We start from the raw sequence: 23,111 nt of genomic DNA, 5'->3' as shown, positions 1-23,111 counted from the left end.
TTTGTGTGGATGGCTCTTACATGTCCAGCTGCTTCTTCCATGAGTAAATTGTTGTTTCTCCCACCTAGGGCAAATTAGAGCGTCTCGTTCTAGTGATTTGTGTTGCCTTAGATGAAACTCTCAGCACTACAAATTTATTAATCCTACCTGCAAAGAGATAGCTTTTCATTAAGGTAAAAACAGTTTTTCATGGTAACTTAAAATTTAAATTTCAAATGAGAATGCACATTTTCTGGCACATAATTTTTCATCCCCTTTCCACTGCTTTGAAAAGATTATGGGGTATTTAGCTCTATTTAGTGCCCTAAAAATGATTGTCAATGTCTTAACAATTTTACTGTGGCTCAAAGTTCCAAGTCCAGGCTACGTGCAGCCAGATCTGCAGACCCGCTGGCCTCTCTGCGACGGAAATCACCACGGAGAGCCGCCATACACAGGAACTCGTAAGATCTACATCCGTCCTCAAGTGTACACACAGAGGCTTGCATGCATCCATTTCAGGACAAGTTTAAGTTTCTAAGATGAAATACTTATTAGTTTATACCAGTAAGCCCTAACAAGCACCACTGGTCTGTAATATGCCCATATGTATGAGTCAGAAATTCATAACCAGGGTGACAGCTAACAAAGGAGATGGTACATACTATTAACAAACTTCGCTGCTACAGAGGAGAGGTAGTACGTTCATCAGGATGTTATCTGAGTGAGGAGACCCACTGGCAAGTGAAAGAAGCCTAAGTCCATCCAGGTCCAGAAGAACAATGTTAGCAAACTGTATTCATTCCATTAACTACAAAGTCTAGGCGAAGTCTAGCTTCAAGCCAGTCTAGAGCCAAGTGTTCAACACTGTAATCGGGCGTTTGTCCTGTTCCTTCTCTTGGCTCCGCTTCATGTTGCATGGACTTCACTTTCAGACTGCCTCCCTGAGGCTTAGTGCCTCCTAGCCACACCAGCATCGACCCTCCAACCTCCAAGTCTCACAGATGAGGAATTCTCCTTTTCCAGTATGTCCAACTGCAGTCCTGGGCTTGAGTTTCATTGGCCTGTCTTGGGTCACTTACTCATTCCTGACCCAATCACAGAAGCCAGTGGAACGAGACAGTCTGAGAATTACAGAGCAGGCGCAAACCCACTGACCCACATGGTTGGAAGTAGGGGAAGCATGGCCCCCAAGAGCTGTCCGGATTCTATGACAGAAGAAAGGAAGAGGGATGTGGGCAAGCACGAACAACAGAGGTCCAGAGGGAGGCTTGCCAGCACCTGGATTCTCTCCCTGCCGTGTCCTGGTGGGTAACCCAGAGCTCACGTGTCCCACAGCTGCTGGGGACACCATTCACGTTGTATTCACGAAGGGGAAATGTGCAGCCTGAGGCCTGAGCCAGGAGGGCCGGATCGATACCAGACACCAGTCGGGAGACAATTTTCTAGGAGCAGTCCTGTCCCAATGCATTTGTTGAACAATCCACCACTACTTGTCCACCTCTGTAATCCAGTGTTTCCGTAAGTCTTAGGAATACGACCGTTCTGGAGCCAGAGCTGACAAACGTGGCTCATTTACCGTGCACCTGGGACGCAACTCCACTTCCTGCTCACGGACACTTGGCGCCGGTGTACGGGTTCCCCCTGTTTAAGGAGAAGGGTGTGAATAGGATCCTCCACAAGTAGGAACATGAAACGCAAGGCTTTGCAAGGTGATCACAAATGATTACAAATCCTTGAAATAATCACTGATCTTTTTGGAAACATGGTACAACATCATGGTGATCAGTGTGCTTTTTTTCTTTCTCTTACAAAAATTACTCAGTGAAGCAATTTTACTTTCCTGTTTATAAATATTTGCATGCTTTAATGTTATTCCCCACAAGGGCTTTTACCTCCTGAAATTTCAGAATCAGCTGTTTGGGGCTGCTGTTGAGTCATCATCTTACCTCTAGCAAAATTATTAAATCTGATCAATACTGTTTTACTTCAGGTGGATGGTAGGTGTTCGGTAAACACCGAACACACAGATTATTTACTGGGATAATTTTGTTCATGCCTTTTCTCAAAAAGGAACAGTCAGTAGTATGAAGAAAATAAAACAAGCAAATTTATATAAATAAAATTTTAAAATAATAGGAAGTTTCAAGCGAGCTACTTTGGATGGCAGGGACACAGATATTGCTGAGGAGATGACACTGGTGTAGTGAGGCATCAGTGATCCAAACGAGGGAGCTACACAAAGGTGTCACTATTGCAGGCAGGAGGGACAGCAAGTGCAAAGGCTCCCAAACAAGAATGAACCTGGATGTTTACAGAAATGCCAATCAAAACCACAATGAGACACCCCCCCACACCTGTTGGAACCCCCCCACACCTGTTGGAATGGCTAGTACCAACCAGACAGGGAATAACAAGTGTTGGAGGGGATATGGAGGAGAAGGAGCCCCCATACACTGCTGGTGAGAATACACTGTTGGTGGGAATGTCAGCTGGTACAGCCACTGTGGAAAAGAGTATGGCAGTTCCTCAAAAACAAAATTAAGAATAAGAACTACCCTATGACCTGGCAACCCCTCTTCTGGATATCTACTTGAAAAATTTGAAAATATTATTTATAAAGATATATGTACCCTTATGTTCTCTGCAGCATTATTCACCATGGCGAACACATGGAAACAACCTAAGTGTCCTTCGACTGATGACTGGGTGCAGAAGATGTGGTGCGTGCATACGGTGGGATTCTACTCAGCATAAAAGGTGATGAAATACTGCCATTTGTGACAGACAACATGGATGGACCTTCAGAGTATCGGGCTAAGTGAAATGTCAGACAGTAAAGGACACGAACCCTATGATTTCACTGATATGTGGGATAGATATTAAACAGCAACAAATGAACAAATACATCAAACAAACTCATAGACACAGACAACATATGGCGGTTACCAGAGGGGAAGGGGATGGGGAGGATGAAGTAGGGTAAAGGGGGTCAAATGTATGGTGAGGAAAGGAGACGAGACTTTGGGTGGCGGACATACAATGCAATATATAAATGGTGTATCATCAAACTGTATACCTACCCTGGCTGGTGTGGCTCAGTGGATTGAGCACTGGCCTGCGAACCAAGAGGTCACTGGTTTGATTCCTGGTCAGGGCACATGCCTGGGTTGCAGGCCAGGTCCCAGTTGGGGGTGTGCGAGAGGCAACCACACACTGATGTTTCTCTCCCTCTCTTTCTCCCTCCTTTCCCTTCTCTATAAATAAATAAGTAAATAAATAAATAAACTCTTTACAAAACTGTATACCTAAAACTTATAGAATGTTATTAACCAATGTTACCCCAATACATTTAATTTTCAAAAGACTAGAAGGGAAGTTGGTATGGCTGACATATGGCAGGTGTTTGGGGAAGAACGGGAAAGACGATGTCTGAGAGGAGATGGGCACATTGTGCACACGAGCAGGGATTCCCGCAGACTCTCGTTACCTCTTTGCCTCTTTTCTGTGACGTGGGTTTCTGGGCCAGGGCACTATCCTACGTACTTCTTAGCAGAAAGCGTTCTAAGTCCATGCATGTTAGTGTTAGCCAAAGTATGATAGGCAAAGACAGCAGATCCAAATTCAGAATAACATCCCATTTCCACGAAAACAAATCAAGCGTTCCCCCCCACCCGCCCCCGGGGCAGAAGTCCAGTGGAACGAGGATGCTGGCCTTACACACGTTTTACGTTGCGTTCCCGCAGAAGCTAACGCTGAGACAACACCTTGTGCTCAGGAGATGACTCCGTAAGCTCCTGGCTGCTTTGCTCTAAATCTCTGTGGGTTCTAGGTCTGGTTCTCAAGGTTCATTTGCGAAGCCCTTCCTCAACCCTTCACACCGATTTTCAATGTTGCTCTTTTCAAGTCTCTGACATGTAGCCAGTGACTGGTTATCCAGCTTGACTCAGGTCATGTTTCCTTCCAGGCAAGACACAGGATAAAAGGCACTGCGTGAGATCCTGCCCGATTCCTGCTGAAATCCTGCCCTCTGCTGACCACGGTGGCCACTGACAGGGGTGGGTGTACGAGAGCACACTTCCGGCTGCTGGTGCGCCGTGTTCTACATCTATACACCAGCCTTGGCTTTTCTCACTCTCAGCTAATTGGCCAACTCTCCACGAGGGCAAAGGGGCAGACTGGTGGGGGCAAGGTGTGGGAAGAGTGTAGTTAAAAGCACTGGCTGGGAAGAAATCTGCTCACATAAACCAAATGCCTGAAATGGTCAACTTCCTGAATCGGTAGATGAGATAGCACCTTGTACCCCATGGTCCCCAGTATACTGGTAGTGAGTTGGGGCTGTTTCTGAACAGGAAAATAGTGATCTTCCTGAAGGGGTTTGTGGCCTTGCTCCCAAATCCCGTGGGCTTCCATTGTGACTTTTCTGGACAGACTTGTTTCTGACTTCAGTAAGTGTCCCAATCTGCTAGACATTCTGAGGGCTGAGCAGAGCTGCTTGGGTGGCAGCCTGAGCCTCCTACAGAGACTGTTTTTGCACTGACAGCTTTTCTGGTCACCTAGTCAATAAATAAGTGCAAAACCCCTGTGTGCTATATGCTGTCCCTACCACAAGGCACTGTGCATTTTTTAGTTGTAAAAGCAAGATGTAGCAATTTGTCCCTAACACTGGAGGGGCTGTCTCAACGTGTACTAGCACACTGTACCCCTGGGGATGTTGCTAAGCAGTCAAATGCTTTTACTTCCATGAGGTTCAGAGTTCATCCTTTGGAATATGTGTCTTTCCAAGGCATTCATGTAGCTGGTATTTCCTGCCCTGTATCAACACAGCGTGCTCAGGTGACATCTCGTGCACCCAGCGGCTGGAGTTGGCATCTCTGGGGCAGATTTACGAAGCTATTCCTGTCCCTGCCAGGTAAAAGCAAACTGCTACTGCACTCTGCAAACCCAAATGGATCAGAATGCAGTGGTTAGACCAGTAGTTTCATGGCCAGTGCCAAAGGCTGCATGAAGTTGCTCCGATAGAGACCATTTCAGGAATAGCCACTGTAACTCGGATCACCCAAGATTAACATGCAGTGTGGAGTCCACTGTCATCCTCCAAGACCCATCCTTCTCTCTCCCTGGTCAAACAGAAGTGCGCTCTGCACTGGGGTATGACAGGTTGCCGAGTTTGTATCTCCTCCCCTCGATGGTTGCACTAACGTGCATGATTACTGCCAAGAGCATACCGCTCTGTTCCTTGTCACTCTGATGGGAACAGGGCTCCAAGTGGCCTCCCCATGGCCCTCCTGTCACAGGATCTCTGACTTCTCAGGGCAGGGAGCCAATGTTGAGATTGTGCAGAGGATGTGCATCCTGTCTACACTGAGGAATGGAGGAAATAAACCAGGGGTATGCGGGGAAGGCAGGGGAGTTCAGTGCCCCAGTGGACTTAGAGTGAAGTGAGGTCCTCCCTCCCTCCCGTAACCTCTGTTCTGACGGGGGTACACAGCATATTTCTTTTCTAAGTACACATCACCTAAAGAAGTAGCTGGCGGAAGGCTCACGACACACATCTTATTACTACAGCACGGCCCATAAGCCAAGGGTTCTGGTCCTGAGGATTAACTCAGGTCCAGGACTCGGGAAGCTGTGATCTTCTAGCTTAATTCAAGTGTCAGTTACTAGACCTATAAAGTCAGCTTTAAAAAAAAACAAACCTGGTTTAAAACCTAAGGCAGCTGCCTATTGATTGCATGCCTGACTCTAAGATTACCTGAATGCAGTAAGATTGTGCAGACCGGACATTTCCCAGGGATGACCTTCCCACCTTCTCTCTCCCCGTGAAGAACACACCCATTGTTCTTCTAACGAGTGAAGAAAGGCCTGACCCAGAAAGAACAGCAGGCTGGGAGAGAACTTCTAATTGCTTACAAGTCTCCCTTGGCAATCCATCCTAATGGCATTGGAAAGCCGTGTTTTAGGCCCTGGCGGAAGAGTTACTGAAGGCGCACATGGGCAGAACACGTAAGAGCTCAGTCTAGCACTGGCCAGCTTTTAGCGTTTGGTCCTGCTCTACCAGTCCCTCAGCAAACTGCAGATAGCTGCCCGAAATAACACACTGGACATAGTATCTCCTGAGGGTGCCCAACTCAACCTGATCCAGCTAAGTAAGGGGTCCCCATGCAGCGGTGGGGCTGTGAGAAAACCTGTTTCCTGTGATCGGAGAGACTTTCAGAAGAACTACTATGGTGTGATTTTCTTTAGCCTGGTAGGTCACAACCTTAGCTGCAATCGAATCATCGGGTTGGAACCCTCAGGGATGCTGGTTTAAAAGCCTGGGCCTCTAGAGCTTAAAAATTGCCCTGGGTGACACTCAAGTGCAACCAAGGACTTCCTAGCTCCTTCCAGATACTCCCAGACCAACAATCAGGACCCCACTCTATCCCTCAACTTTCAAGAAACTTGAGGTTAGCTAAGCCATGTAAGTGCCCAGTTTCACTGAATGCCTTGAGCTGAGATTTGGGAATCAAGGTTCCTTCTCTCCTTTAGGTTATCCAGTGCCCTTGAAAGCAACTGTCTGACTCCATAATCTTTGCATTCTTTTTCCATCACCATTATATTGTTCTATGGGAGCTACTAACCAGTATTCAAGGACCTTATCCTAGGAGGCTCATGGGTCCTGGTGACTAAAACCAATACAACAGCTTGACATGCCACCAGACTGCTGAAGCCGCGTGCTTTCTGTCCAGAACACAGAGGGACGTGGCTCTGCCCTCATCCTACCCAGACACAACCAGTGCCCAGGAAATCTTTTGCCTATAACTCACTTTCTGAAACCAATCTAACATTAAAGTTCTTCTGTTTAAAGCAACAACAAAAAACCAGCGACCCTAGTTGGTGTAAAGAAATAGGAACATACTGGGTGGATCCTGGGGCAGTTCACACATCCAGACACACCGTGCAAGAACCGAAGCTCGGAAAGTAGGAAGTCTCTGAACTCCTCCTCCTCAGGGGGAGCTGCCATAAGAGCCGTCGAGCTCTGGCCACTATTAACTTCTCTGTCTCTCCAGTCAAGTCTGCCCTTCCCTCAAGAAAGTCTGCTGGGCTCCGTTCGGGCTCAGCTCTTCCCCCACCGATCAGCTGTGGCAGTGAGGCGGGTCACGGATCACGGACGTGACCCCTGGGACGGGGGGGAACTGCAAGCCAGGCAGCCACCCCAGCGGAAGTCTGTTTCAGTTACCCATGTTGGTAAGCCTCTGCTTTGCAAACGATAAATGACAAAGGGTAGAAGACATTGTTTAATCAAATAATTTTAATCAAATTAATAGTAAGCAGTAAAAGTGCAATTACATGAAAACCCCCATAGTTTACATGTTTAAACTGTTTTCCATTGTCTTTACTTGTAAGGTGTCGAAGGCGGGACCCACTCTTGAATCTTCTTCCTGGTGGTGGAATAAGGTACGTACTGCGCTGGAGTGCCACTCACGTTGAATTTGTGGTTTGCCCAGATGAATTTGCGAGGAGTAGGTGGCTTTGTTGTTGGAGGATCATCAGTCATGCAGTGAAGCCAACGATGCCTTGAGGAGGGAAAAAAGACAGTCGTGAAGAGGCAGAGTAGTGTGCTGGGGGCAGTGGGGCTATTTTGTTGCTTGAGCTCAAATCGTAGCTCCATCACTAACCGACTGAGCCTTTCCATGCCTTAGTTTTTTCACCTGAACATCCTCCTTCCTAAGGATGGTGTAAGGATTAAACAAGATAATACACATAAAGCACCTAGAAAAATTCCTGTGCATAGTAGGTACTCAACAAACATTAGCTATGGGTACCATCCTTACCGTATTTCATCACGTCTAGGACACCATCGATTTTAAGAGACACCATTGTTTTACGTGCCTCTAAGAAAGGGAAAAGCTGCCAATTACTGGTGACACTACTGATCGGAATATGCACCCTGATTTTAGATGGAGAAATACATTCTCAAATCGATGAACGACAGCATTACTACGAGATGCAGAGGCTGATTCTGGAGCTTCTGTGTGCTCGGCTTGCTCTGGCTTGCGAGAGTCTGAAACCCAAATGCTGAAGGAGAGGAGGAGGGTCTCTGCGTGAATCTTAAATTCAAGCTCAAGTCTAAACGCAGAACATAAAATTTGTTATCTGAAAATTATTAGCTCACAGCCCAAAGTTCCCAAGTGTTTCAGCCTAAGTGTTTAACCATTTCAATTCAAAGGATGTTTGCTGGGAGGTGCCAGGAATCCAGCCCAAGAAGGAAGCTGGGTGCTTTGCGCGGAGTCCGCAGAGGAATGTCTCTCTGATGACAGAGAAAGGAAGAGTCGATGTCCAAGGGACGAAGAGTAAAACTCAGCAGGAAGCCAAGCCGGATTTACACGGGAAAGGACGGAGAAAGACGATCCATCCCAGACACCCCCAGGCTCAGAGCTCCTAAGGCAGATGCGACCCTGCGAGAAAAGGGCATGAGGACCCTGACAGCGACAGCACTGCAGCTCCAAGGGTGGGGGTGGAGGTGGGGGAGTTGCTCAGCTACAGAGAAAAGGGCAAGAGGAGGAGGTTTCAGTAAAACAGTTAAGGCTAAAGCGTATAAGAAAGAGTTATGATGCTATGTAAGTTCAAGAATATTTGCTAGCAGTAATTGATAGATCTAACTAGGTAACTGACTAAAACCATTAAGCAAAGAGATAAAATATTATTACCACTGCTGTATTTGAGGCTGAAGATAATTGTATCGTGATCAGCCGACAGCGTGAAGAACGAGGAAGTCTACACACACCGGGCCGCGGTCCCTGTCACACCCCCCAAAGGTCCCTGTCACACCCCCCAAAGGCGGCGCGGATCACTCAGCGGGAGTGATCGGGGCCAGCACACCACGGCCGGCCGCTCGCCGGGCTCTGAGACCCTCTGGGAGCTGCTGGTGAGACGGGCTCCCTGCCACTCGGAGGAGGACAGGCTGCCAACACCAAGGGGCTTCGCGTAAACTCAAGGCATAGCAGAGATTCTTAACTTTACCTTGTTGAGTCATCTTAAGCAACTGCAGGAAATTTTATTTGAATAATTGCTGTTACGATTCCTGAAGGTTAAAATGGTGTTTAGGGAACCACAGTCCAAAGGTTTTTTTTTTTGTATCTTATTCAGTTATTTAAGTGACAAATTGAATTCATGGAGAAATAAAAAATGCTCAAGAAACTAAAAGATATTTTTTTGCCACAGCACATAAAGCCTGAAAATGTTACCCAGCCAGGCTTCTGGCAGGAGTCAGGGGATGAGTGAGCCATCTGTTCTCACTGTGGCCGCTGAGGGACGACAAGAAACAACAAACGTGACTGTCCGCTGGGCTGGCCTCACCCTTCTGCTGTAATTAGCATTAAAGGAAGGCTGCAGAAACTGTACCTTCTAGACTTCCACACCAAAGAGTGCCTGCGAAACAGCGGGGTCTGTTTATTCTAACGAACGAAGGGCGCCAGCGGCCCAACAGCACCGTCGGGACACTGTGGCAGCCACAGCCACTTCAGTGTGTGTCAACGGTGTTTTCTCACCGGACAAAACACCAGGTCACTTAAACTCAATGTTACAGTCAGTGAAGCTACAAATGAGAAGACTGGCGGAAAGGGGAAAAGTTATAAATACCAAAGAGATAAACATTCATAATGAAACTTTAACACATTTTGGGGGGAAATTCAGAACTCAAATATATTGAAGCTGTATCAAAATAATGGGAAACAAAGACATGATCACAACACGACTCAAACGGAAATAAGCCCCACGAGTGGCTGGCCCTGTTTTCAGCTGCATAAGAGGACAAAAATGTGTCAGGCAACAGGGAAAGAACACGGGTCTTTCGTGGAAAGTATTCCTCAGCGCTCAGACAGCCTCTCCGCTGAGTGCATGCAAAGTGCAAAGTGAAGGGATTCATTCTAAAAATCATTTGCAAATCAATATAGTCTTTTCAGGTTAGTATTAACAACAAAGATTAAAAAGATTTAATTTTCCTTTTCAGAAAATCCTCGGAAATAAAACACTGCCAAATAACAGCGAACGACAACAAGAAACCACAGGCTGTTTTGAATCTTTCTTTTCGGATAATATACCTTATTAATTCCGGGACTCAGGACTGGTTTCTGACCATAATGTTCAAGTTTCAGATGCTTTCACTTAACATCACTGAGCCCAGAAATGCCAAAGATTGTTTTAGTTTTTCAAAAAATAAATAGGAAAGACGAAAGAAAAACTCCAGACTGTTTTTCTAAGGTAAAAATACCCCTCACGCTGCCCTGGCTGGGCGGGTAGGTTGTGCAGCGCTGTCCCTGTGCCCCAGAAGGTGGTGGGCTTCGATCCCCGGCTGGGCACCGGCCCGTGTTCTTCTCTCTCCCCCTCTGGCCCCTCCCTCCCTCTCTGGCATCAACAACATACACTTGGGTGAGGATTAAAAAAAATACTCATGGCACTAAAACTATTATTACTCCATCCCACTTTAGTTTATGCAACATTCTCACACATGATCACTTATAGCTGTCTATTTAATATTTCACATTTTAAAACTGAGAAAACAGAACTGAAACGACTTTCACAAGGTCCCACGGCACACGTTACAGAGCTGAGGCTTGAACAAAGCTTCCCAAAGGCTGAAGAGAACCCTTTGATCAGTGACTTAAATTACAGTCAACAGATGAAAACAGGTTAGAATTATGCTAATATCTATGTATCTGCCAAAATCCCGAGATCCATCTAACCCCAGAATGGGACTGATAAATTTAACAAATTTAAAAAAGAAAAGATAGTTCATTACAAAATACCCAACTCAAACTCTGTCAGCTCAGTGACTATTATTTTTAATTAAGTGCAATCTGAAATACAGTCCCAGTAGGGTCTGACGATTATAAGGATCAGTGGAAAGTCTGGCTAAGCAAGTTTTGAAAACTCACAATGACCAGGAAGGCCGACACCACCAGACGTCCAAGTTTTGAAGATCAGAGTGGCCTAAAAACTGGGACCAAGTCCAACAGCAAAACAGTACTATCCCCTAAACAGACTGAAGGACAGATAAGACAAGGCTAGCATATCAAATCTGGGGGGGAAGTAAACACTCCTCAACAAATGATGCTAGGATAATTTGAAAAAAAGTCAAGTTGTATTTCCTAGGACAAATATCAAAATAAATGTACAGATAAATGTCCTAAAACTCCGAAAACAAGATTAGAGGATAAAAGAAAACCAGGGAAAACCATTTGAAATATACAGAAAAGTACTTCATCTATCATCGCCAGTCAGAAAGAAAAACTCAAATATCCAACAGAAAAATGGACAAGAGGCACTAAAACTTACAAAGCGTGCACACTCCTGGGTGCAACGACCTGACTTGGGAACCGGCCACAGGAGTGAGGACGGGAAGGCGCCTGCAGGCCAGTGGACTGACCACGGCTTTACTCACAGTGGTGAAAACAACGCAAGGAACAAAACCAGGAGTAAAAGGAAATACTTAAATAACAGAAGAATAAAACATCAGTAAGAATTATGTTACAGAGAATATGTTATGATGTGAGAAAAGGTTTACACTATGTTGAGTTTAAAAAGCAGGTTATTTAGTGAATTTATTTAACAATACTTAGCATTTATAAGTCGTGGGCACCATTCTAAACACTGTACAGATATTAATCCTTATAATAACAACTCTATGGGACAGATGTTATTATCCCAATTGAATAAACGAGGAACCTAGGACATCAGGAGTTTAAGTAATTTACCTAAGGTCTGGAGCTAGGGTTCAAACCTTGCTGTCTCTTCAAAAAGCCCTTTTATGTTAAAAACAAAAACAAAAGGACACAAGTACACGGAAAAGAGATTGCACGAATTGTATTTAATGCTAACAATGGTTTGTCTCAGAGTGGTAGGATAACAGATTATTTTTGTTTGCTTTGTAAATAAAATAGGACATTGCTTTAGGACATTTTCTGTTATTTTTCTGAATTTTCTGTAATGGACATGTACTACTTTACAGAAAGAAAAAAAAAGCTATGAAAAAGAAAAATCCTTCTAATTCAAATCAACTAGAGATGGTTTTAAAACCCTGTCCAAGTCATCTGTCATTTTTTTTGAGACTATAAATATGTTCTGTCTACTTCTAACCCCATTCCATCCCCATTAAGCCATCATTTAAAAAAAATCACTCTAAAGTATTCAAATGTTTTAGTGAAAGAGTGTTCCACTCAGTCCTCCTTAATGGAAAATTTTTCTAGGTCAATTCCACAATGCAATGTCATTTACTACAGTTACATAGAAAAGGGTCAAACTGTTTTTATTTTTTTAAATCTAGAAACCTCAAAAGTTTCCTACATATCACTATCTCCAGCAGATACTATACACTGATAACCTGTGAACATAATAAAGATTTCTCTGGGAAACTGGAATCAAGAGCAGTCAGTAATACAGTACACAGTTTATTTCCATACCCTCAGGTATGAAATTTTCCAACAACTCTGGTTTGTAAAATGTTAGAATTGATCTTAAATGAAGCACTGAATAGTAGGTGAAATGTGTCAAACAAAAGCTGAATTTTTTAAAAGATTTTATTTATGTATTTTTAGAGAGGGAAGGGAGGGAGAAAGAGAGAGAGAGAGAGAGAGAGAGAGAGAAACATCAACGTGCGGGTGCTGGGGGCCGTGGCCTGCATACCAGGCATGTGTCCTGACTAGGAAGCGAACCTGCGACACTTTGGTTCGCAGCCCGCGCTCAATCCACTGAGCTACGCCAGCCAGGGCTCAAAAGCTGAATTTTAAAAATCAAAACAATCTGCCCTGGCTGGTGTGATTCAGTTGGTTGGAGTGTCTCCCTGTAAACCTAAAGGTCGTGGGTTTCATCCCCAGTCAGGGCACACGGCTGGCTTGCAGGCCCTTACCGGTCCAGGTACCTATGAGGCAACCAATCAACTTTTCTCTCCCTGTCTCTGTCTCTCACTTCCCCCCCCTCTCTAAAATTAATGGGCGTGCCCTCAGATTAAAAAAGAAATAGAAACAATCTTGTCTTCTGCTTGTAATTAACACTTTAACAGAGAAAGATTATAAATATAACATTCTGTAACAAATAAAAGTCTACTTAAACATATAGTTTATCATTTCTTAGTACACGGCTTCTTAATAATCTGATTTTCTGGAGCAGAAATAAAGTAAATATCAGGAAGGCTCTATTCTGAAAAGAATCTTGCAAACTGTATTGAACAACAATTAAAATTTTAAAAAATTAAAAAAAAAAAAAAGAATCTTGCAACCCATTATACCGAGCAACACCCATTTCAATTCAATTCAAAGAGTGTTTTACAGGACTCCTCCCTATCTGAAAAAGGCTAGATTGAGCAGATATACCAAAAGAAAGAAAACATTCCCTGCCATTGAGATGGTAATTTATTTACGGGAAGAATATTTTAAAAGACTAAAACAAATGATTTAGTGGGACAAGGTACTGAAAGGAACAGGTAGAAGTGAGAATGGAATTCAGAGGTAAATCTAGCTTTAAATTCATACAAAAGCTACAAAAAGGAAAGACAGACATACCATTTTTGGATCAGCTAGAAGTGAAAGAAATGATTGTATCCTAAAGCAAAATAAGTGATTATTTCAAGTAAAGTAGTGTATCAAGTAAAATAGTACAGCCACTCAACAAATATTTGTTGAGCAACTACTATGTGCTAGACACTGTTTTAGGCTTTAGCAACACCATTGTGAACAAAGTTCTTATCATTAAGAAGCAAGGCAGCTGGGAAATCAATAAATTAAATAACATATAATAACACACCAGCAGAGATAAGTGCTACCAAGCTGAAGGGGACACAGTGTGAGAGAACAGGGGACACGGTGTTCTGAACTAGGGTAGTATGAGAAGCCACTGGAGCAGGAACTTGTGACTCAAGAGAGGCGTGAGGCGTGAGCCAGTGTGACATCAGGGGAAACAGTCCCAAGTGACTGAGATGGGAGTGTGCTCACTGCTCAAGGGGAGTGAGAGGCCGATGTGGCTGAGTCAGGGGTCAGCAGGGCTGTGACCAGGGCGGTGTGTGGAGTGCCTGGCAGGGCCAGGGGCACAGAAGGTCTTGCAGACCATGTAAGGAGTTGGAGTTTTAACTCTCACTATCATGAAAAGATCTGAGCAGAGAGTTGATGAGCTCTGATGCACATTTTAAAATAATCACCCTGACCAGTCAGTATGTAAAGAATACTAGTTCTGCGGGAATGCAATCAGCCAGTTGGGAGGTTGAGGTAGAGGTCCAGGCAGGAGGTAACTGGGGCTTGGACCAGGGTCACAGTCACAGCGGTAGTGATCCTGCTTCCCTACACAAGCTTCTAAAACCCCTTATGCCAACTGAAAAAACCTCATTGACACATACAGTTGGCCCTCCACACCTGTGGATTACCAATGGAAGATGGAAAACGGTACGGATATTTAATGAAACAATTCGCATCTAAGTGCACCCGTGTCATTCAAGGGACACCTGTATAAACCCCAGAGCAAGCGTGCAGAAGAACCTGACACTGCTTCTGTGACATTGCTGCCAGAGCACACAGTCTGAATCTAGCCACTGGACAAGCCCACACTGAGGGGCATTCTGTAACATAACTGGCCTGTAGTTTTCAAAAGTATCAAGATTATAAAAAGCAAGGAAAAGCTGAGGAACCAATCCAAGGTGAAAGAGACTAGAGGAAAATAAGATGCACCTGAAATGCATGATTAGATCCTCCTGCTACAAAGGACACCATTGGGACAACTGACAAAACCTGAATGGGGTTTGGAGACCTTGCAGCAGTGGTGTGTCCCTGGGACCTTCCTGACTTTGATGATGATATTGAGGTTAGGGAGCAGAACAGCCTAATTTGCAGGAATTACGTGTTAAATTACTCAGGAGTGCTAGGGTGTCATCATTTTGGCAACTTAATTTGAAATGATTCAAAATGGGTAACTTTACAATGGAAGTGAACACTCTGAGATTATCCCAGATGCTACTCACTAGAGCCCAAAACTATTTCTGATGATCAAGTTTGACTAAAATAAAATGTCAGTTAACCTGATACACTTATTTCTAGTTTTTTTTGGGTGAAATTTTCTAGACTGACTAGAAAGGATCTCCAGAGTTTATTGTATATCTACCAAATGGTATTATTTCAGCAACCTATGGAATATATATCAGTACTTTGTTTTGAAATATTTAATATAAAATTTAGTAATTCAAGTAAAAGCATTTAGAATTTCATTTCAAAATGGTTATATTAGAAAATCAGTTTTTAGAGATCTAAGGAATCTGGGGGTTCTCATTTTACAGGTGAGAAAACTAAGCCCCAGAGAGGTCAAGGAACTTGCTTAAGATCAAACTGCCAAAGAAGATCAGAGCCAGAGTTCTTTTTGCCCTTCCCCGCACCCACAGCTGGGTGACACTGTGGCATATTGTGTCCCCCCGAAGACAGCCACACCACTCTGTGTCCCCACATACAGTGTGAGGCTGTCACACCTCCACCAAGAGACAGGGTCCAGGTTCTCTCCCATTAAGCTTGGGCAGACTTCGCCAATTGCCGTGACCAACGAAATGTAAAATTGATACTAGATGATTTTGAAGACTAAGTCGGACAAGGCATTATGGTTTCTGTCCAGCGCTCGCTCGCTCTCTGTCTCTCTGTCTCTCTCTCTCAGAGCGCGTGATGAGGAGGTCCCAGCTACGTCCCCAGCTGACTGCCAACATCAGCTCCCAGACACTGAGTGGACAAGTCTGCAGAGGTGTCCAGTACCCAGCCTTGGGATCTTCCACCTGAGGCCTGATGCCCTGGCGCAGAGATAAGCCACCCAGGCTATGTCTTGTCTAAACTCCTGATGCACAAAAACTGAAATATAGAACCGAGACAGATGCTTTTGGAGTACCACTTACTGCCTTATTAAGAAATAAGCTATTCAATAAATATTTGTGTAATAAAACAAACATTGCCAAGCCAAAAAAATAGAAGGTTCACTTAGCTTACCACTCGGGAGGCACCATGCTTCCATCCACGTCCCAGAACGTGTTTTTGCCGTTCATTTCGGTGGTATATACAACCCATCGGTGACGGCCTGAGGGGAAAGATTGACGTTTAGAAAGAGAAAACAAAGACAACCTTAAAAAAAAAAAAAATCAAAACAAAACATAATTGCATAATATCAACGAAGACAACCTCTTCATTAAGACAAGGCTTCTATGTGTTCGTATGTAAGAGAAATGTTAGAGGATGAGCACCCAGGTGGTGGCGGTGACGGCGGGCTCCCAGAGGTGTACGGCAGCCTTTTACCCACAGCCTGGCAGCTGCCACAGCAAACTCCCTGCAGAGGGACTAAGGCCCACTCAGTGGGTGGGGCTCAGGCCTCTCCCGCCGTGGAGAGCCCTTGCTTCCACCCAGGCCTAGGAAGCAGTGGAGAGGGCAGAGGGGTGTGTTCCCAGCCAGTCAGGGTACTCAAGAGAGAAAGTGCTCCTCCTGAAAATGGGGCGGCAGAAACGTATTCACAGCAATCGTACTTGAATTGTGTTTCCATATCACCAGAGACGCTTTCAGAAATCGGTGATTATACATAATAAGCAAACTGTATATAAATGATGGTTTGATTAAGTAGGACAGTTCATGTCATCAACATACAACCACATGGCTGCATTCTGTGACACACTTCTGTGGAGTAGTTGGAGGCCTAACCACAGTTTATAAGACTGTTTCTATTGGGTCCTTAAGATGGGCAAAGACCTGTATCCAATCAAGACTTTGTCACTTATTGTCAGTGAGTATCAGGCAAATTTTATGAGCCTCAGGTTCTTTGTCTATTAAAAGTAAATGATTATACCTATATCTTAATGTTGCTGTGAAAATTAAGTCACACACACATATACCTACTTCTGCATCAACCATATGAGTGTATAATAAATATTAATTCCTTCTACCATTTCCTCACTGGCCCTACCCCACAAACAAGGAATACTAAATCCATCTCTATAATGGATTTAAACCAATAAGCAAAAGATAATCTGTATTTGCTTTCGAGTTTCCCTAGGTAAACAAACAATCAACAAATGCCAACTAATGCAATTTAAACATAACCACATCTATTTAAAGAAATAAAGCCTTTAATCAGGATTTGCTTCTTCTGTTAGAGAAATCAATCTTGAGAATAAGTAACTAAAAGTAAACCATGGAAAAAAGCAGAAGAAAATACAAAAAAAATGGAAGCATATATCATGTTTATAGATAAGAAGAATTAACACCATTAAAATATCCATACCCCAAAGCAATCTATAGGCTCAATGCAATCCTTGTCAAAATATGGCATATTTCACAGAACTAGAGCACATAATCCAAAATTTTATATAGAACTGCAAAAGAATCTGAATAGTCTCAGCAATATTGAGAAAGAAGGACAAAGTTGGTGGTATCATGCTACCTGATATCAAACTATACTATAAGTCCATAGTAATTAAAACAGCATGGTACTGCCCTTACCATGGAGGCTCAGTTGGTTGGGTATCATACCTCAAAGTGAAAGGTTAACAGTTTGATTCCCAGTCAGGGCACATGCGTGGGATGTGGTTTAGGTCCCCAGTCATGGCGTGTATGCGAGGCAACTGATCGATGTTTCTATCATCAATATTTCTCTCCCTCTCTTTCTCCTTCCCTTCCTATCTCTCTAAAAATAAATAAAATCTTTAAAACCAACATGGTACTGTCATACAAACAGACATATACACCAATGAAACAGTACAGAAAGCCCAGAAATAAACCCACATCTATATATTCAAATAATATCTGACAAAGGAGGCAAAAACATACAATGGGGTAAAGACAATCTATTCACTAAATGATACTGGGAAAACTGGACAGATACATGCAAAACAATGAAACTAGACCATCTTCTTACACCATATACGAGTAGAAACTCAAAATTACTTAAAGACAGATGTAACACTCACAACTGTAAAAATCCTAAAGGAAAGCAAAGACAGTAAAACCCCTGACATTTCTCTTAGCAATATTTTTTTCTGATATATCTCCCTGGGCAAGGGAAACAAAAGAAAAAATAAACAAATGGGGTTAATATTCAAAATGTATAAAGAACTCATACTACTCAACATCAATAAATAAATAAACAAATAAGTAAATAAACAAAAGTGAACTCTAATCCAGTGAGGCAGGGATACGTGAAGGCAGATGGAGGAAGTAAGGTTTCATAGAGTTAGGTCAGGGCAACAGAACCAGGCTTTAACAATCTCGCAATAAGTATATCAAAAATTTAAATGTGTATATTCAGACTCAGCAATTCCACTTCCAGAAATTTATTTTCAGAACATTTAAACAAATAAGTGTGATATAGTTACAGACAAGTTCACTGAAGTATTGCTTACAGCAGGGGTGTCAAACTCATTTTCACCGGGGGACTACATGAAGGCCTTGCAGTTGCCTTCAAAGGGCCGGTTGTAATTTCAACTCCTTAACAGTTAAGGAGTAGTTACATTTATACAGTCCCAAAATTATTTCAGCCCTTTGAAGGCAACCACGAGGCTGATGTGGCCCCCAGTGAAAATGAGTTTGACACCCCTGGTTTACAGTAAAAAAAGGCAGTCTAAATGTCTATCAACAGTAAAGTGTTTGAAAATGTAATGGTGTTGCTGTGAAAAAAAAAAATTAAATAAGAAAACACAAATATCCAAACAAAAAAGGCATGCTGGAGATACATCCAAGTAATATGGGAAAATGGTCATGGTTTTTATGTAAAATTACACCCGTTTACAAACAACATGCACAACATAATCCCATGAAATAAAAGGTATATGCAGCTTTATATACTGATTAAAGAAGCTCCTTGTTGGATTGAGAGTGGGCTGCAAACCAAAGTGTCGCAGGTTGGATTCCCAGCTAGGGTACATGCCTGGGTTGCAGGCCATAACCCCCAGCAACCACACATTGATGTTTCTCTCTCTATCTCCCTCCCTTCTCTCTCTAAAAATAAATAAATAAATAAAAATCTTAAAAAAAAAAAAAGAAGCTCCTTGTATATTATGAAAAACAGAATCAAATCAAGTCTCAAGCTCACTCCCATCATTCACACCAAGAAATACTGTACTCACCGAAAAACTGCTTGTTGTCTTCATAGTATTTGTTTCCATATTTGTCTTCACCCACTAGTGTACCAACCCTCACATCATTTAGCCTGTGAATATCCCAAAGAGTACAGATATTTTAGAATAATTCTTTGTTCAAAACACAAACATAAATAAAGTCAGAATACCAACTTTCAGCAACAAAGGCAACTAGAAAAATGAAGAAATGCTTGGGGATAATCACTAGTTGCAGACTTTCTAGCCTTCCTCTCCAGGCTCACACCACCCGCTGCTGACACACCAGTTTTCAGGATAAGAGATCTAGAATACCCGCTCATGTTGCCTCCAGAACCACATAGACAGCACAAAAAAAGATAAACTGACCCAACTAATATACTGAAGTTACACTAAATATATGGATACAAATTACAAGACTACTTTTATCTATCAGGGCACTGGAGTTAGCAAACACCTTCATGAAATCAGGAAGCCAAAGCATTTCAACCTAAAGTATCAATGTCTTGGCTTTCATTCGACTCTAGGTTTTCTATTGGCTTCCACGGGCGATGCTGCTAGTTGGATTCAATGAATGCTGGAACTAGTAGGGATCATTATGATCACCTTGTTTAACGCCTTAAGATACAGAGGAAGAAACTGAAAGCCAGGGAAGGGAGGCAGGGAGCTTTCAAGGTCACAGAGTGAGTATTTGACAATGCTCATTCCTCTCCAGGAAGCAGGGAAGGGTGCAGGCCCTCGCCTCCACGTCACACAGCTCTATCTCTAGAGCTGGCTTTGGTCCTATCTCTGGGAGACCCCTGGAAAGAGACTTTAGCCCGGGGCGGGGGGGAAATGCAGAGATTGGGCTGCTCGTCCTTGACCAGAGCTGCGGTTTCTCCAGGGTGACCCAAGCCCGAGCCCCTTTCCAAGATCCCAACCAGGGCAAGTCCAGCCCAGAGGCCAAGAGCATGGCTATGGTCACCTGCCTACCTTAAGAGCATTCGTAAATAGCCTCGGAGGCCACCGTGGCCGCTGACCTGCTGCAGACCGCGCTTCAAGACCTGAACGTACTCCATCTTGCCCCGCAGGCCCCGCCCATCGGGTACGCCGCTGAAAAGGCACCGGAAGGAAACGAACACTCAGCTGCAGGGAGCCGAGCGCAGCAAGTTCTTCCTGCTCGCTCACATCAAACCAGGTGGTTATGCGCGCGCGTATCTGGGGCTCTCTTGCGTAGCCACTACCCTGTTTCCGAATATGTTGCGGTTGGTTTCCTTGCGAAGCAAAGGCGCAATAAACTTTTATCGGTTCTCGGAAGCTGCATTCATAGGGTGGAACTTGTGGTGGAAAACTCACCTGAAACTAGGCTACTCCAGGTGAAGGATTCCTCCTTTGGGGGTCTCAACTCAGACTACTTCAAAATCCTTTCTAGGACCAAGATTCTTTAGAAACAAGATACTATTAAGGAATCCAATACTAAGCACATAATGGTATTGAGTACATATACTAGCGTTGTGTAGGAATAAAGAGAAGGACTAGAAAGGTATATGATTAAGTATCTGCTCTTGAGAATTTGGTTGGCTTAGTTGCAAGGTTAAAATTCAAAAATTTAAAATTATCAGAAAAGTACTTTGTGCATTACATATGTAGATAATAAAGAAGAAATATACATATTTCTTCTCTCCTTTATTATCTGAGCTCCTGTCATCACCCAACTGTCACAGAGGAATGGAGCAACCCAGTCACAAAGAAGCCCCTAAAACCCCATCACCCCTCACCCAGAGCTGCCAGGAGTGGGGCCCAGGCTGAGGCTGAGGCCCCTGGCCTCAGCTCCCTTGCTTGAGGACGCTGAAAACCTGATCCAGCACATGGCACAGGCCCTGGTCCTCGGGCATCCTGCTGCCTAGGGAAATGAAATAGGTGTGCTCCTGGAACCTCACCAGGTCAGGGGTCATCCTTGTAGAGCTCCACCAGCAGCAGCATGTCATGATGTCATTAGTCAGGAAGTTGTTCTGGACGTTGGCCAATTTCTTGTTTGTGGGGTAACACAAGTCACTGGGCCTCTGCTGGCAGGGACACCAGCCACCCCAAGCCTCCCATTTCATGATGACCCTGTTCTGCACATCAGGCTTCGCTGTGCATACTTAAGATTTTAAATAATAAAGGGTATTAAATGAATATTATTTGTAATTTTGCAGTGGTTGGCTATATGCTTTAAAACCTGTATTCCTTGATCCATTAATCTGGAACATTCTCTCTTGACTCAACTACATGATGAGAAATTTAGACCCTCACTTCCTTCATCTCTTCTCACCATTTGCTCTTCCAAACTCAAGTCAACATATTTCTTCCAAAAAGTGAAGGTTTTCAAGATTCACACTCAAATTTTAACTGCAAGCTTTCATAATTGTCTGGGTTTAAAAACAAACAATATTCCACCCTGGCTGGTGTAGCTCAGTGGATTGAGTAAGGGCTGCGAACCAAAGTGTCGCAGATTTGATTCCCAGTCAGGGTACATGCCTGGGTTGCAGGCCATGACCCCCAGCAACCGCACATTGATGTTCCCCCCTCTCTCTCTCTCTCCCTAAAAATAAATAAATAAAATCTTAAAAAAACAAACAAAAACCAAACATTTCCTTGAAAGGATCAATATGACTAAACCCAGGGGAGGGATATAATTTTATGCTACTAAACCTTCAACCCCAAAAGAAAAACTTGCAAATATGAGGGTCAAATTTCTTAGACTCTATCACTCAAAATCATGTCACATTTGAATTTGCCTTATGTTGAACTGTGACTTCCATGCATTTCTGTCCCCCTATTTAAAAAGTCCATCTGAAATATTTCTATCTAAGAACTCAAAAAAAAAAAACAAACCAAAACAAACCAAAAACCCAACCACATTATCACCTCACATTAAGGTAATAATTCCTTCATATTAAATATTGAGAACAGTTCAAATTCCCCAATTCTCATATTTTTAGTTTTTCCAAGCAATACTCATAGTTTGTAACTGGTTGATTTCCATTTAAATTACGAAGGGGAACCCTAAAAAACCAAAAATTTACTTACAGAACATTGTGCATTCTCCCATCCAAGTACTAACCAGGCCCGGCCCTGCCTAGCTTCTGAGATGAGACGACACTGAGTGCACACAGCGTGGTGTGGCCATAGACTAATTCTAAAAGCGCTCTCCGTTTGATGCAATACACCCATGGAGATGTTTTTCCCCACTAATCCAGTTTTTGAACTTGTCAATTTTGATGCCTTTTAGTGCTTCTGCCAGTTTGTTTCACCTCTTCCACATTGGCAAAACCTTCCCCTTTGAGGACTTTTTTCAGACAGGTGAAAGAAACAACAAAAAAAGTTCCTCGGGGTGAGCTCAGATGAACAGGGAGGACGAGGCATGGGGGTTGCGCCATTTTTGGTCAAAAACTGCTGAACACTCAGTGAGGTGTGGGCAGACACATCGTCAAGAAATGTGCAAAGGCATTTAAAGTCTTAAAAAAAAAAAAATTCACCAAAGCCAACCACAGCCTCTCACAGTGCCAGCTGGTACACTGACACAGATGGGTTCCTAGAATACCTACGTAGCAGGAGAAGCCTGTACAAGGGGCCCACCCTCCAGAAAATAATTCCGGGTTTTGTGTGTGTGTGTGTGTGGAGGGGTCCCTTCTCATAGTCTAAGGGTTTCTCCCATTCTCCACCTGTTTTTGTCCTTCCAAATTACTTAATGAAGAAATGGGCAATTTCTCCTATAGAATTCCCCCTACTCTATATTTTGTTAACTTTATCCCTGTGTTCTTCTATCCCCTGTATTTCCTATAATTAGTAATTAAACTTACATGCTTGACCAGATTAGTGGGTTTGTCATCATTGTTCACTATTTTTCACAGAGGATGATATCCTTCCATCAGGAAGCACACATGGCGTCTGCTTGTTTCACTTTTTTGTGATTCTAGCAGCCATTGATGAGCATTGCCAATGTAATAATTTCCTAACCTCCTTAAAGTATTTAACTTGACATTTTTAATTGAGACACTGAGTCCCACGCAATTGT

General features: G+C 43.4%; 1 protein-coding gene across 1 annotated transcript; it reads right to left on the bottom strand.

Annotated features, from left to right (window-relative positions):
* Window positions 1–7,255: 7,255 nt before the first annotated feature.
* NDUFA12 (NADH:ubiquinone oxidoreductase subunit A12) lies at window positions 7,256–20,192 on the bottom strand. Its single transcript, XM_045826567.1, has 4 exons — window positions 20,045–20,192; window positions 19,085–19,167; window positions 15,966–16,053; window positions 7,256–7,538 (listed from the first exon to the last, which is right to left on the bottom strand). Exons 1-4 carry the CDS (start codon window positions 20,128–20,130, stop codon window positions 7,358–7,360), a joined length of 438 nt encoding a protein of 145 aa, XP_045682523.1. The 5' UTR covers window positions 20,131–20,192; the 3' UTR covers window positions 7,256–7,357.
* Window positions 20,193–23,111: the final 2,919 nt, after the last annotated feature.

Source organism: Phyllostomus hastatus, unplaced genomic scaffold (genome assembly GCF_019186645.2).
Source record: "Phyllostomus hastatus isolate PE091 unplaced genomic scaffold, TTU_PhHast_1.1 phas_scaffold_755, whole genome shotgun sequence".
NCBI lineage: Eukaryota > Metazoa > Chordata > Mammalia > Chiroptera > Phyllostomidae > Phyllostomus > Phyllostomus hastatus.
Note: the sequence above shows the minus strand (reverse complement) of the source record. Positions and strands in the feature narration are given on the sequence as shown.